The sequence below is a fragment of the Apodemus sylvaticus genome, chromosome 14 (genome assembly GCF_947179515.1).
Source record: "Apodemus sylvaticus chromosome 14, mApoSyl1.1, whole genome shotgun sequence".
Taxonomy (NCBI): domain Eukaryota; kingdom Metazoa; phylum Chordata; class Mammalia; order Rodentia; family Muridae; genus Apodemus; species Apodemus sylvaticus.
In genome coordinates this window covers 52,511,491-52,526,693 of record NC_067485.1, presented here as the reverse complement: position 1 = coordinate 52,526,693, position 15,203 = coordinate 52,511,491, and the positions used below count along the sequence as shown (strand labels likewise).

The window sequence follows — 15,203 nt, the reverse complement described above, 5'->3', positions numbered from 1 at the left end:
AATACTCCCCAGCAGGAGGCCTGCACTTAGCTGCTTTGTTTACAATTTAAAAATCCCATTGCTGCAGAGTGGTTGAGAGCATGACAGTCTCCATTCCCTCTCCTCCTCCCAGTCCCACCCTTATAAATCCTTCCCCACATTGCCCCTCTCCTTCTCAGAGAGGGGAACCCCCGCCTAGGGTACCATCCCACCCTGAGACATCTGGTCCCAGCAGGACTAGGCATATCCTCTGTCACTGAGGCCCAACTTGGGGGGTGGGGGGTGGGATAGGGATCAGAAACCAAGGCAGCTCCATGCCACTCATGGTCCAACTGGTAGGGCACCCACATGAAGACCAAGCTGCATATTTGCCACAGATGTGTAGGTGTCTTAGGTCCAGATCCAGCATGGTCCTGGGTTAGTTGACTCTGTAGTTTTCTTGTGATTCCCTTGACCCTTCTGGCTTGCTCATTTCTATTCCCACTCTTCCACAAGACCCCCAGCTCCGCCTGATATTTACCCGTGGGTCTCTGCATCTGTCTTCATCCTACTTAGTTATTAGAAACAAAGATAGCATGAATTTTGCAGGTAGTAATTTTTTTAAAGATTTATTTTTAGGAACAACCCCAGTCAGAATTCAGAGCGAAGAATCTGGCTTTGATGAACACCATAAGCAGAACACACAGCAGCAGGGTCTAATGAACTTCAGCCTATTAACAGTCTTAAAGAAATCTGATGTTTAATTCATACCAAGAGAGAGACAGAAGAGGTGTCCATTGTTTGGAATTTGAGCTGGGATGCGGAGAGGAGATATGGGATATGGAACGGTTGGAGGGTGGAACAGGAGGGGAATAAAATCTGGAGTGTTTAAAAAAATAAAGATTAAATAAATAGAAGGAATATGAAGAAAATCAGGATCTACAAATTATCATTGGAAAGATATATCAAATATGCATCTATTTAAAATAGTACTAAAGATATTTAAAAGCAGGTATTCCAAAGCAAGGGATAGAATATCACCATTTAGAAAGCTCATGTCCTCTCCAGGCTTATCTCCTGAATGTATTTTACAGCAGCACAAAAGACCCATATATGCATTTTTCTGTGTACTGAACTGGGTTCATTTTCTTTTAAGGATTGCAATGGTTGTTTCCTGACTGGATTGTCTCCTTGCCCCTTCACCGTTAATTTCCAGCTTTTTTTTTAAAATTCTGCCTTTTTTTTTTTTTAAGGTTTTATTTTATGTGTATGGGCATGAATGTTTTAAGTACCATGTATGTGTATTGCCTGCAGAGACCAGAAGAGGGCATTGTTTCCCATGTAACTGGAATTTGGAGGGGCTTATGTGTGTGAGTGTGTTGGGAAGATAAGCTGGTCCTCTGGAATAGATAGTATTCTTATCCCCTGAGCCATTTCTGCAACCCCTGCCTTCTGCCTTTTTAAGCTTTGTCGTCATTGGGAATACTAGAAGACTATCTCCTGAGCTTTTAGTGTAATTCCGATATGTAGTATTGGTTTTTAACCCCCCACCCCCCTTTGGAGTTGTAGACTGGCTATTCTGTTTTGCTTCCCCCCCTTAATCTTTGTTTTATCTTTTGGAACATGTCTTGCTATGCAAATCATACTAGCCTCAAACTTCAGTTCTCCTTGCCTTGGCCTCCTGACTGTTAGAATTACAGGTGCAGTACTCTGCCTATGCCCTTCTTCTCCTTTGCTTTTCAAACAGTTAGCCCAAAAGATTCTGGGAGTGTGGGGTGAATATAATGTCCTTTTTTTTTTGAAGATAAACTTGCTGCTACTGTTTGGAAATTTAGAGAATGATTGGAAATCGAAAAGAGTTCCTTTTCAGCTTTTGGTGGATTTGGGAAAGTTCTGAAATAGCCTGCTAACTATTGGTATATTTGTCTCCCTGAAGTAAATGAGATTGTTCTTTTTTTTTTTTTTTTCTTTGTCTTTCTAGACCAGAGGAGGAATCTTCCTCCTCATCCAGTGATGAAGATGAGGATGATAGGAAACAGACTGACGAGCTACTAGGCAAAGTTGTTTGTGTAGATTATGTTAGTTTGGATAAAAAGAAATCGATGTGGTTTCCTGCACTGGTGAGTATTTTGAATATAAAAGACCTTAATCCTTTGTTTTAAAAAAAAAAAAATATTTATTGAGAGTGGATCTGGAGAGACTCAGAAATTAGGAGCATTGGCTCTTCTTCTAGAAGCCCTGAGTTCAGTTCCCAATAACCATAAGGTGGCTTACAGCCATCTAATGATATTTGTTACTCTCTTCTGGGATCCCAACTTTATATGCAGATAAAGTCTCCATATACATAAAATACATAGATTAGTTTTTATTTTATTTGTGTGAATATTTGCTTTTATATGGGTATGTACCCTTGGAGGCCAGAAAAGGCCTTGGAATTGGAGTTACAAACACTTGTGAGTCCCTAGGTGGGTATTGGAAACTGAACTGGGTCCTGTGCAAGAGCAACAAGTGCTTTTAATGAGGTAAGTTTATACAGGAAACATTGTTTTTTCTAACTAATGGTTTTTATAGTTACACAATAGGAGAGAGTGTCTAGCTTTATTAAGTCAGCAAACATTACTTTCTAAATCGTTTAGATACAAAGAAGTCTTGGTGAAGGAGTTTGATAATGAAGAAACTGGGCATTTTGGGTAGAAAAATAATGATGTAAACTTAGAGAACTCCTAAATCCACTATGAGCTCTAAAATGTAAAAGGAGGCCAGACTTTGTGTGAATTGGCACTCATCTTTCTGTTACTGGGTCAGGTATTGCACAGCTGATAAAGGTTTCACTTAATATGAACCCTGAGTTCAAGTCCTGAAACTCCACAGTAGGAGAGCACCGACTCTGCAGTGGTTCTCCAACCTCTGACCACGTATAGTCCTCCCTGTCCCAAGGAAATAAATGGGAAAAAACCATTTTTTTTTTTTTTTTTTAGAAAAATGCTAAGCAAAGGGAAGTTTTTTGACAAAAATTTAACACTGTTCTGTGTAAATAAAATATACTTCTATGAAAACTTAGCCACATGTGTACAAACTCTTGTGCATTGTGACTGATTAGCTGATCTAAGGATCTCCCCATTCCCACCCTAATAGTGGGATTTCTGAGTCATGCTGCCACACTTATATAATTGCCATGGATCCTAACTCATGTCCTAATGTGATCATGGCAAACACTACCTACTGATCGACCCATCTCCTAGCCCAGGAATCTTTAAAGGAATTTTTTATAAATTGAAAATTAACTTTGAAAATTATTTGTGTATGTGTTTCTGTGTGAGTGTATGTGTTTCTATGTACTATGCATATGAAGGTACCTGTGAAATTAGAAGACACAGGATGTAAGTACTTGTAAACCGTCTTATTAGGAATGAAACTAGGGTCTACTGGAAGAGCATGATGTGTTTTTAACTGTCTTTCTGGTTTTTTGCTGTTTTGTTTCTGTTATTGTTGTTGTTGTTGTTTGAGATATGACTTTTCTATGCACTTTGCCTGATTTTAAAATAAAGAGCTTCTGCCTTACCATCCCATGTCCTGAGATTATTAGGCATTAGGTGTAGCCACACTGCCCAGTAATCTTCCCATTGAACCATCTCACTGGCCCAATAATTTATTATTTATTTTAATTTTTAAGTTGCACTCATTTATTTATGGGGGGGGGATGCCATGGCTACATACATGTGTAGAGAGTGCATGTGGAGGTCAGAAGACAGCTTGTTGCAATTAATAGTTCTCTCTTAACACCCTGTAGTTTCTAGGATTGAATTCATATAACTCTCTGGTTTGGAACTCACAGAGACCTGCCTGCCTCTGCATCCTACTAGTCTAGGATTAAACAGCTTGGCATGTGTTCCAGTGCCAAGCTGTAAGGTGAATCTTTAAAATCAGACTTTTATGTTAGATCATTATTTAAGGTTTTATAGTTTTTATTGAAGGCTTAGTCTTCATATGGTCTTCAAGATTCTGGGGACTCTGGGTCTTTGTCCTCTGTTCAGCCACAAAGTGCTGTTCTACACCTTCAGAAGCGTTTAGATAGCAGGTTTGTACATAACTGTAAGTATACTTATATTTATGATAGTTCTGTACTTTCTTTTAAAGGTGGTTTGTCCTGACTGTAGTGATGAGATTGCTGTGAAAAAAGACAATATTCTTGTTCGGTCTTTCAAAGATGGCAAATTGTAAGTATTGTTCATGTGATTTTTTTTAAATCTTTCCCATATGAGCCATATTTTCCAAAACTATGACTCTACCCATTTAATTTTTGAAGAGTAATGTTTCAAAGAGAATGGCTTTCACACTCTCTGGAAGTATTACAATATCTTTTCTTATTCATTAGATTTGCTACCATAGACTTAGCACTTTCTTAGTCATGTATATGATAACTAGTGGTTTATTGAGGCAGATTCAATATTTAGTGTATCTAACTATATGCTGATATATTGTATGTCTTTGGGGTTATTTACTTGGGGTGGTTGTGAGTGTCATAGTGTACATGTAGAGGTCAGAATACTTCTTATTGGAGTTGGTTCTCCTACAGTGTGGGTTATGGGGACTGAATTTAAGCTGTTAGGCTTGACAGCAGGTATTTTCACCTGCTTGGCCATATCAGTAGTCCTAAGACTTATTTTTGATTATTTAATATCTTTGTTTCTAAAAATGATCAACTGTAACTGTAGTGTTTCTCAACTTGTGGGGTAAGAGCCCATTGGGGGTATCTAACAACCATTTCACAGGGTTCACTTAAGACCATTGGAAAGCATAGATATTTATAATTCATAACAGCAAAATTAGTTGCAAAATAGCAACAAAAATAATTTTATGGTGGGGGTCACTATAATATGAGGAAGAGTCAAGCATTAAGTAGGTTGAGAAATGCTGCTCTATTGGCTAATATATGACTTCTACAGTGATTTAAGTGGATTTTTTAAAAATGTATTCTACATAGCAACAAAGCAGTCTTTCTCAGAGAAGATGGCTCCTTCCCTCTCTTCCTCCCTCCCTCCCTCCCTCCCTCCCTGCTTCCATCCTTCTTCCTGTTTTTTTTTTGAGACAGGGTTTCTCTGTGTAGCTCCGACTACTGTCCTGGAACTCCTACTGTAGACCAGGCTGTCCTGGAACCCAGAGTTCTGTCTCTGCCTCTGCCTCTTGAATGCTCAGATTAAAGGTGTGCTTCAGCACTATCTGCCATGGAGAAGTTTTGTTTTTTAAGAGAAGAGTTCTGAATTTTTCGTTTTCCTTTTAAAGAATGTTATATAGAGACTGAGTATTTCTTTTTCTCCTTTTCTCCCTCTTCCCCACCCTGTTGTCCTGCTCATGCCTCAGAAGTCTGTGCTTTTCCTGCTTCCTAAGAGTGGGGTTACAGATTGGTGCTGCCGTAACCAGCTGCTACTAGGTGTCAGTACCTTTTGGTTGCCACTTCTCGATGTTTAGCATTTAGGTTTTCAAGTTCTGAAAAGTAAATTTTGAAATCAATTCATGAAAACAACTTCAACAAAATTGTGATAATCAAAGAAATTTCAACATCAAATTTGAGTACTTATTTTAAGAAATATTTATATTTGGGAATAGAGAAGGAAAATGGTCAAAAGGCATAAGCTTCAGAGTCTTATATATAATGTTACAGTTGTATTTCATAGCATTATCTCATGTACTTGATATTTCTCCCCACTCCATCCCCTAAAAAGATAACTATGTGAGGTAACAGATGTGCTTAGTAATTGGACTATGACAATCATTTATTATAGCAGGCTTGTGTCAGATTATCACATTTTATGCTTTTATATATACAATTTATTTTGTTACTTTTACCTGGCTAACACTAAGAAAGTTGATCACATATTTAATATTTATGTATTTAATAATAACACTTTCATTAAAGTGTTTTAAAAGCTCAAAATGAAAAATGAATAAAAGTGTATATTATATGGAGGTAGGAAGGAAGTATGTAGAAATGAAACAGTAACTGAGTTTCTGAGTGTGGTTGCATGGCTGAGGTGTGTATGAGACTTACTTGCATACTCCTTACCCACTTGTAAGCATTTGAAAATTCTGTAATAAAAGATGAAATTCTTTTTAAATTAAGTTTTACATGTATGGATGTTTTTTGTTTTTTAAAGCATTTTAACAGATTCTTTTTTTTTTCAATATTTTCTTTATTTACATTTCAAATGTTATCCCCTTTCCAAGTCCCCCTCCCCCTGAAACCTCCTGTCACATCCCCTTCTCGCTTCTTCTATGAGGGTGTTCCCCACCCAACTACCCTCTATAGCCGCCCCACCCTCACATTCCCCTACACTGGGGCATTGGGCCTTCATAGGACCAAGGGCCTCTTCTCCCATTGATGTACTACAAGACCATCCTCTGCTACATATGTATATGTCTGTGCATACTTCTGGTGCCTTTGTAGCTGCAGATAGTAGTGAGCTTCTGTATGGGTGCTAGGGATTAAAGTCTTGCCTTTTTGAAGAACAGCCTGTGCTCTTAACCCTGAGCCATCTGTCTAGCAAAATAAAACATTTGAAAGAAATTGAGCACTGAAAATTATGTTTGGAGTATCATTTGGGTTTTTTTGTGATGGGGGTGGTAATTGGTACATTCCAAATACATAGAAACCAAATTTTGGTTTATTTACAGAACAATAAATGATATTTTTCATGTAGAGATGAAAAATCTCACAAACCTGTCCCAGTTGTTTGTATGTGAGGCATTCTGAAATAAAATGCCTAAGTGCAGTTTAGAAGTTGATTTGTGATCCTAAAATAGTTTTTAAAACATTGTTGAAAACACCTCCAGAGTAAACTAAAAACTAAACAAATTTGTCTTATGAATGGACATATTTTCTTTCTGTCTTCAACTAATCTTACCTTTCTCCCAAGATAATGGCAAATTTTACTGCTGATTTCTTCCTCCTTTTATTTCTGCATTCTGCTATTGAAATGCTTGTTTGCACTTTTACATTGCTATAGAGATTTATCATTTGTTCCTAGGCAGAGCACTGTTTGATACTATTTCCTTTTCTTCATTCTGGAATTTAAATTGAATCATAAACAAATCAAATCTTAAGGCAGGATCCTTCAGTGTAATGCATAGCCCTATGTACAGTTGGTTTGATTGCACATGTTAATGGCCTCATTTTTTGTGGTATTTGTGATTTGGTGACTACTGTCTTAATCTCTCTCTCTTTTTTTTTTCATCTTTGTAATTGAATAATATATAGTACTTCAGTTCCAAGAAAAGATGTCCATGAAATTACTAGTGACACTGTACCGAAGCCTGATGCTATATTAAAGCAAGGTAAGGGAATAATCTTGGAAAGATTATGAATAATAAGTGTTTTGTAAGTTAATAGATTCAGATTTCTTGTACTTTATTAATATGTTTTTATTAGATTTGTATTTTAAAAAAGCTTGCATGTCTTCTTATGCATCCTTTTTAATACAAGTTCTAAATAGCGTAATAATCTGGATCAGTAGTTTAAAAAATACCAAATAGCTATATCAGTAATGTACATTTTACCTAGGAAATTAACTGTTGGTTTACAGGGGTGACAAAAATAAAATTAAGGTAATTTTGATTTGTTAACTGTGCTAATGTATATTCCTAATCAAAGGCATTAATAGTTATATTTGACTGAGAAGTAATGCTGTGATTATATTTGTTAGTTTGTTTTTAGTATGGTTTCTTACTGTATCTTTTAAAGGTAAATAGACTGCCTACAAATTTATTATTTGTAATTAATACCAATGTAGTATAAAAAAGAATAACTGCTTTTAGCTAATTTTAGTTTAAACTCATTATTTACAGAATTTCATGTTTGACTTAGTTAGATTTAGACTTGCAGAGAATGTTTCTGTCTACTTTTAGCATTGTGCTTGATGTGATACTATTTAGTAATTAATGAGTAAAATTTTGGCTCATAGGATAATGGTGCACATCTTTAATCCAAGAATTTGGGAGGCAGAGGCAAATGGATCTGTGAGTTCCAGGCCAGCCTGGTTTATGTAGCCAGTTCCAGTACAGTCAAGGTTACACAGAGAGATCCTGTCTCAAAAACAGAAACCATAAAAACCAACAAACAAGTAGTAATGAAAAAACATTGACTCATCTGTTAAAATTGTTTCTAGGACATAAAAACTTAATTTCTGTTTAAAAAAGAAAATTGCCTCTTTTCCTCTTGCGTTTTGTTTGTTTGCTTGCTTGTTTGAGACATTTTCTCTTAGCCCTGGATGTTCTGGAACTGGCTTTGTAGTTTGAGCTGGCCTCAAATTCGCAGAGATCTGACGGCCTCTTCCTCCCGAGTACTAGAATTGAAGTGCCTGGGTTTTTTTTTTTTTTTTTTTCTTTTAAGATGTATTTATTTATTTATTTATTTATTTATTTACATATGTGAGTGCTTTGTCTGTGTTTACTTTTGAAAATCAGCAAAGGACATCAGATCTTGTGGGATTACAATTATAGATAGATTACGTGGAATTACAATTGTAAATCATTATGTGGATGCCAGGAATTTAACTCAGGACCTCTGAAAGAGCAGTCAGTGCTCTTAACTGCCAAACCATCTCTCCAGCCCATATGTGCTTGAATCTAAGAACCCTTCCAGTGATATCAGTGGACTTTAATAGCCATAAAATCGATCTTCTACATATAAGATCAGGAGGAGTAAGTGAGCAACTTCATATAACTGTTCTTAGTACAGAACCAGGAGCCTTGAACACACTTAAAAATGTCAGTGCTGGTAGCTCAGCTTTTATTTCTTATAACTCAGTTAGTTGTCTTAATCTATTCCATTCACTGACATTGTGCTATGTTTCTAGCCTTTGATCAGGCACTTGAGTTTCACAAAAGTAGAACTATTCCTGCTAACTGGAAGACTGAATTAAAAGAAGACAGCTCCAGTAGTGAAGCTGAGGAAGAGGAGGAGGAGGAAGATGATGAAAAAGAGAAAGAAGATAATAGCAGCGAAGAAGAGGTATAAAAATTGTTGATGCCTTTTAAACTGTTAAGTAATGTCTTACTAGTAGGGCTCTTTTCATCATAAACTTTTGTCTAATCAAGTTTGCTTTTTATCTGAAATCGGGAATGTGGGTGTGGGGAATAAAGAGTAGTTTCATACACTCATCCTAGGTAATTCAGGGGTGCTTTTACTGGGGATGACTAAAATACCACCTATTGCTTAACATGCTTTGAACCGTCGTGTATAATATCTCATAACAAGTTGTATCTTCACAATTACCAAAAGTCTAGAAAATAATGTCCAGCTGCATTAATGAAAAGTGAAGGTCTGCATCTTTTAGATTCACAGAATGGAAAACAATTTAACTTCATAATATGGATTTCCATATGCGTTCATCTGAGTTAAAGTTTTAGATTTTTATAGTGACTTCAGGAGAAAGATAATTCTAACACAAAAAAACCGACTAAGTCCTATACAGATAACACCTACTCTTTTCTATTTGAAAAATCATAATTTCTTGTGAATATGTAATGTTTTTAGTTTTTGGATTCTGTTCTTTAATTGTAGTAAATTGTTAATGATATAGGAGTTTCTTTTAAGTTATATTTTATAATACAGTAACAAATGATAACACAGAAACTTGTCTGTTTCAGTCTGGCCTAGGTCTGCTCTTTATTTTAAATATTAAAATCAGAACTAAGGTTGAGGTATTATCTGGATGCTTGCCTCACAAGCTGGAGGCTTCCAGCTCCAAGTGTGAAGGCTTCCTTGATGGTCCAGCTTCTGCTGCACCTGCCTCGTGTTTGTCTCTGCACCTCCTTCCCTGGGAACTCTGAGCTCTAGCTCTTTCACTTTACGTACTTTGTTGCTTCTCATCTCTGACACCATAGCACTCTGCTTCTCCCTCCCTCTGTTCCACACCCTGGTGTGTGTGTACAGTGCTGGTAGTGGGGACTGCTAGGCGCATGTCTGGTCAGTTTCTAAAGCTCTTTAGTGAAACCCCTGCCTTCTCTGCAGTATAGCATCTCTCTCCCTATCTCTGTGTCTCTCCACCACTCTTATTTAGGTTTATTGCATGTTTTCTTTTTCTTACTAATTTATTTGTAAGCTCTTCAGAGAGAATAATTCTTAGTACTATATTTATATTATTAACATTTATCATAGTGCATAACCCATAACAGGTGGTCAATAAATATCAATTACGGAACATTTAGTTGCTTAAGTTTGAGTTTTACAAATACTTTTTTTTTTAAAGCAAATTTGGGATGAAGGTAGGATGGGGTGGAAGCAAATTTGATTGCCAGCTAAATGGTTTAAGTTAAATACAAACTTAGATGTTTATGGAATAGAAACAAAACTAATGTGGCTTTAGACAAATATTTTACCATAGTGACATTTAGGATAGTGTCAGCTATTCCCTCCCTGCTATATTTGAATTTAACTGCCTTACCAAAACCTGACATATGTGAGCTGTTTAAATTGAGAAATGCAGTCTATCACAAGCAAGTTAATAGTTGTCATTTCTTCTTTGTCTAAGTACCTTTCTAATAGCTTATTAATATGTCTTGTTTTGTTCTTTCTTAAAATTACTGTTCTTTGCTCCACAAAAATTTCCTCTTAAAAACAAGGGGAAAATTCACTAGACCAATGACAGTGTACATGTGACTTGTCCAAATATGTTTAGTTTTGTTTAGCATATTAGTTGAATCTCCTATGCCTTTTAGAATGTTTCTTTCCTAGAGTAACTGCACAGCTTGTGTGTGTGCTGAGTCACTCTCTGCAGTTGCTCCCATGCTCTGTCACAGCAGGCTCCACAGGTTTTTCTCACATTTGATGCAGCCCCTAGCAGTGCCTACACTAGAGGTGCTTTCTGTTTGTTGAATAAATAAAAGTCAATGAATCGGCGAGTTCCTCCATCTTACCTACTACCCTGCTCCTTGCAGGTTGCTTCAGGACCAGCTCCCTACTGCCACAGCCCTTGGCCACAGCAGCAAGAAGCTAGTCCCTCCCTTGTAATTGATAATTCGGGGAACTATTTTATTACTTGAAGATTTCCCTAAGTCTGAATCTTCAGGTATTGTAGATCAAGTTTGTTCCCCACTTCACTGATTATGTAAGCTTGAAGTCCTCTACAGTGGGGCTGCCTGTAATGAAGGATACTTAGAGCAAATGGGACCTGTGCTTTCTGAGTTCCTTGAGGAGCAATAATGGAATGAGCTTTGATGTTAAACTCTAGTCCAAGTTTAATATATGTGAGAATAGGTGTTCTTGAGCCTGTGACCCTAACCTAAAGAATAAATCTCTGGTAACAGTTCAGAGATCAACAGACTTATTAGTGCCTTTTCTTATATAAAAATTGACAGTTGGAATTCTGTTGAGATACCTTTTAGGAAGTGTTCATCTATATACTGCAGAATGTCTAGACTTAGTTGGTTTTGAACAGCTTAGTAGTAAAAAAATGTTTTGCAAACTGCCTTTGAAATACTTAAGTGAATATTACTTTTTGCTGTTGGCAAGATATGTTGATTGCATTAATAAAATTCCGAATTGAGGAAAACAGTATCTTTTCTTTTGTGATTAAAATTAGGAAGAAATAGAACCATTTCCAGAGGAAAGGGAGAACTTTCTTCAGCAGCTGTATAAGTTCATGGAGGATAGAGGTAAGCGTGTCACTCTTACTGTGTAAGTTCACGGAAGGTGGAAGTGAGTGTGTCACTCTTACTGTGTAAGTTCACGGAAGGTGGAAGTGAGTGTGTCTGTCACTCTTACTGTGTAAGTTCACGGAAGGTGGAGGTGAGCATGTTTAATCTTAACTATGTATAAGATATAGAACAAAATATCACATATGTTTGGTCATTGAGTAAGTCTTGCCACCCAACCTCATAGACCAAGAGAGATCCAGAAATACAGCAAGAAGTGTAGGCTATATGTGATGGTTTTTGTTGTTAATCGCAACACTAGGGAGGTTAGTGCAGAAAGACTGAGCTTGAGGCTACCCAAGGTTACATGATGAGATCCTGTCGCCAAAAGTTCTTTTTCATACAAAAGGAAAAGTAACCTAAAAACAGAAAAAAATAAAGAATTAAATGAATGACAGTCTCCAGCTGAGTGTGGCAACTTTCTGAATTTGCTTAATGTTGCAAGAGAAATGTAAAGAATAGGGCTGGCCTAGTTGGTAACAGTGGTTACATGGCATGCATGAAGCCAAATTCTTTTTCTACCACATAAACTAGAGTGTGGTAACAAATGCTTAAAATCCGAGCACTCGCCCAGTGGAACGGAATTAGAAGTTCAAGATTATTCTTAGCTAAATATCAAGTTTGAAGCTAGCCTTGGATATATAAAACCCTTCTGTAAACTATACTCTCCCTCAGAAGGAGACAAGGACTAAAACTAAAATTGGGCCTAGTGGTATAAGCCTGTAATTTCAGCTACTCAGGAGGATGAGCTAACTGGGCTGAGCTGAGAGGATTCAGGCTAACTGGGACAACTTTGTAACTTTGGGACCTTGTCCCAAAAACTAAAAAGAAAGCTGAGTGGTGGCTTAGTTGGTAAATTACTTGCCGTGTAAGTATAAGTACATGAGTTCAGTTCCCATTACCCATATTTTAAAAAGCCAGGTACGGTGACATGTACATGGAATGCTAATGCTAGGACGGCAGAGATAGGAGGATCATTGAGGCTTGCTGGCCAACCAGTTCAATCAAATATGTGAACTCCAGGCCAAGTGAGACCTCAAAGGAAAAAAGAAGCCTCTGACATCCACACACATGTTCATGAACAGAAATACAAACACATATAAAAAGTAAAAGGGGGGGACTGGAGAGAGAGCTGGCTCATGGAACAACAATACTTAAACTGACTGCTTTTCCAGAGGACTTCCACCGACATGGTAGGTAAGAGCTGTCTGTAGCTCAACATACAGGGGACTAGAGGCCATCTCTTGGCTTCTATGGAATGTTGTATAAAGACATACATACAAATATGCAAAGCACCTATTCACATAAAATAAAAATCTCAACCCCCACACTTGCACACGCATGCACACTTGTCCACAGCAGGACAGAGGGTGTACAGAGGTTGTATTCTAACTTTTTTTTTAAATATTTATTTATTGTTATATCTAAGTACACTGTAGCTGTCTTCAGACACCAGAAGAGGGCGTCAGATCTCATTACAGATGGTTGTGAGCCAGCATGTGCTTGCTGGGATTTGAACTCAGGACCTTCAGAAGAGCAGTCAGTGTTCTTAAGTGCTGAGCCATCTCTCCAGCCTACTTATTCTAACTTTTTAAAATTTACTGATGCCAAATAAGATCTTCAGGAATTTGTTCTATACTGACAAGTATTAATGGCTGTTGTGGTATGAGTATTTTTTCATTCTTTAATGATAAATATTTTTCATCTGTATATTTTGGTTACATGGAAACTTGGTCTAAAAAGTTCAGTCTTCCTTATAGTTTTGTGTGAGATACAGGAAAAAATGCAGAAAATGATTACGACCTAATTAGAAAAGAATCTATTCATTCATCCACTTGGTTTTGGGAATAGATATGTTGCAGCCTAGCTCTTTTCTCTTTCTCCTGTCTCTGTGTAATTTTTTCTGTCAGAATGAAACAAAGGTATAGCTTTACTGCAGAATCATTTGGAGTGCTAGTGAGTAAAGGTCAAAGAAAGTATCGTGAAATAACTGATTAATAGCTGCCTAGTGTATATCTCAGTATTTTAGTTTTTCTCAGCTTTTTTCCCTAGTGTTTGAAAGATTTGCAGTTTGTCATACTTTACTTGTTGTTTACTCTTGTCTTAGTTTTACTGCTGTGAAGAGACACCATGTCCAAGGCAGCATATATAAGGCCAACATTTGATTGGGGTTCATACAAGTTCAGAGGTTCAGTCCATGATCATCAAGGTGGGAGCATGGCAGTATCCAGGCAAACATGGTGCTGGAGATGCTGAGAGTTCTACTTCTTGTTCTAAAGGCAACTAGGAAGAGGGTCTTGAGGCCCATGCCCACAGTGACATACTTTTCTCCAGCAAAGCTACACCTCCAAATAGTGCCACTCCCTGGGCCAAACATATACAAACCATCACAGTCCTTTATATATCAACAGAGGAAAGATGCTAGAAAGAAACATAAGACTGTAAAAACCTGATGTGCAAAATCTTTAAAATAATGATGCCATAGGTTTAGAGAAAAAAGTATTTGTTTTTAGTTTTGCGTGTGTAGATGGTAATCATTGGTATTATGTGAATCCTTTGAGATTTTTATATATATAAATAACATGGTGCTAATACATTATGTTTTAATAGGTACACCTATTAACAAACGGCCTGTGCTTGGGTATCGAAATTTGAATCTTTTTAAGTTATTCAGACTTGTGCACAAACTTGGAGGATTTGATAACGTAAGTATTATAATCAGAAGTGAAATGTGTTTTTCATACAGTGTGCTTCCTTAGGCATCATTCTTCCACTTGGTTTTAGGAATGAATGTGTTGGCAGGCTCTTCTCTTTCTCTACCACTTTGTAACATCTTGGAGGTTTTACTTAGTGCCCTCTGTCAGAATGACACAGAAGTGTAGCTTTACTGTAGGGTCATTTGGTATGTTACTGAGTAAAGCTCAAAGAAAGCATTATGCAGTGACTGATTAATAGCTGCCTAGTGTTTATCTGCCATTTCTCAAATTATTGTCTCCTACTAAGAATGTAAGGATAAGGCTGGGACATAAAGTTTAGAATCATAGAGTGCATGTCTAATCTGAGTGTGTCAGATTCAGTGAGGTCCTGTCTTAGTCAAGGCATAAGCCCAGAGATGGAAACACTCTTTTTCTCTTGTTTTCTTTTCAAAATGGGATCTTAGTATGTGGCCCTTGCTGGCTGGCCTAGAACTCTCCATGTTGCTCAGACTGATCTGGAACTCACAGAGATCCCCTTGATTATGCCACATTCTCCTTCCCTCCTTCCACCCTCCCTCTTTCCTTTCCTCTCTCCCCTCCCTCCCTTCCTTCCATAAAACTTGTGTGTTTGAGCTGCTCTGAGGTGATATTGTAAAGTTTTGCCATGTATGACTCATCTTACTCAAGACTGTGCTCTAGATTAAAATACTTTATTTTAAAGTTCATGGAGTAATTTGACTTACTAGCATGTGAATTTGACAGGAAAATATACTTTTTTCATTGTTGTTAGAAGTGTTGATTTAAAAACAAGTACTTTTATATTTACCATAACTGAATTTATTTAAAAGTCTAATAGCC

General features: G+C 37.1%; 1 protein-coding gene across 6 annotated transcripts in view; it reads left to right on the top strand.

Moving 5' to 3' along the window:
* Arid4b (AT-rich interaction domain 4B) overlaps positions 1-15,203 on the top strand; it is a 112,882-nt gene that overhangs the window by 59,544 nt on the left and 38,135 nt on the right. For all 6 annotated transcript variants that reach the window (XR_007973258.1, XM_052157077.1, XM_052157080.1 and 3 more), the window contains exons 8-13: positions 1,940-2,078; positions 4,096-4,175; positions 7,214-7,290; positions 8,811-8,965; positions 11,538-11,610; positions 14,260-14,354. Coding sequence is in view for 5 of the 6 variants with exons in the window: in XM_052157077.1 (XP_052013037.1) it covers positions 1,940-2,078; positions 4,096-4,175; positions 7,214-7,290; positions 8,811-8,965; positions 11,538-11,610; positions 14,260-14,354 (619 nt within the window). In the remaining variant the exon portion in view is untranslated. The remainder of the gene's footprint in view (positions 1-1,939; positions 2,079-4,095; positions 4,176-7,213; positions 7,291-8,810; positions 8,966-11,537; positions 11,611-14,259; positions 14,355-15,203) is intronic.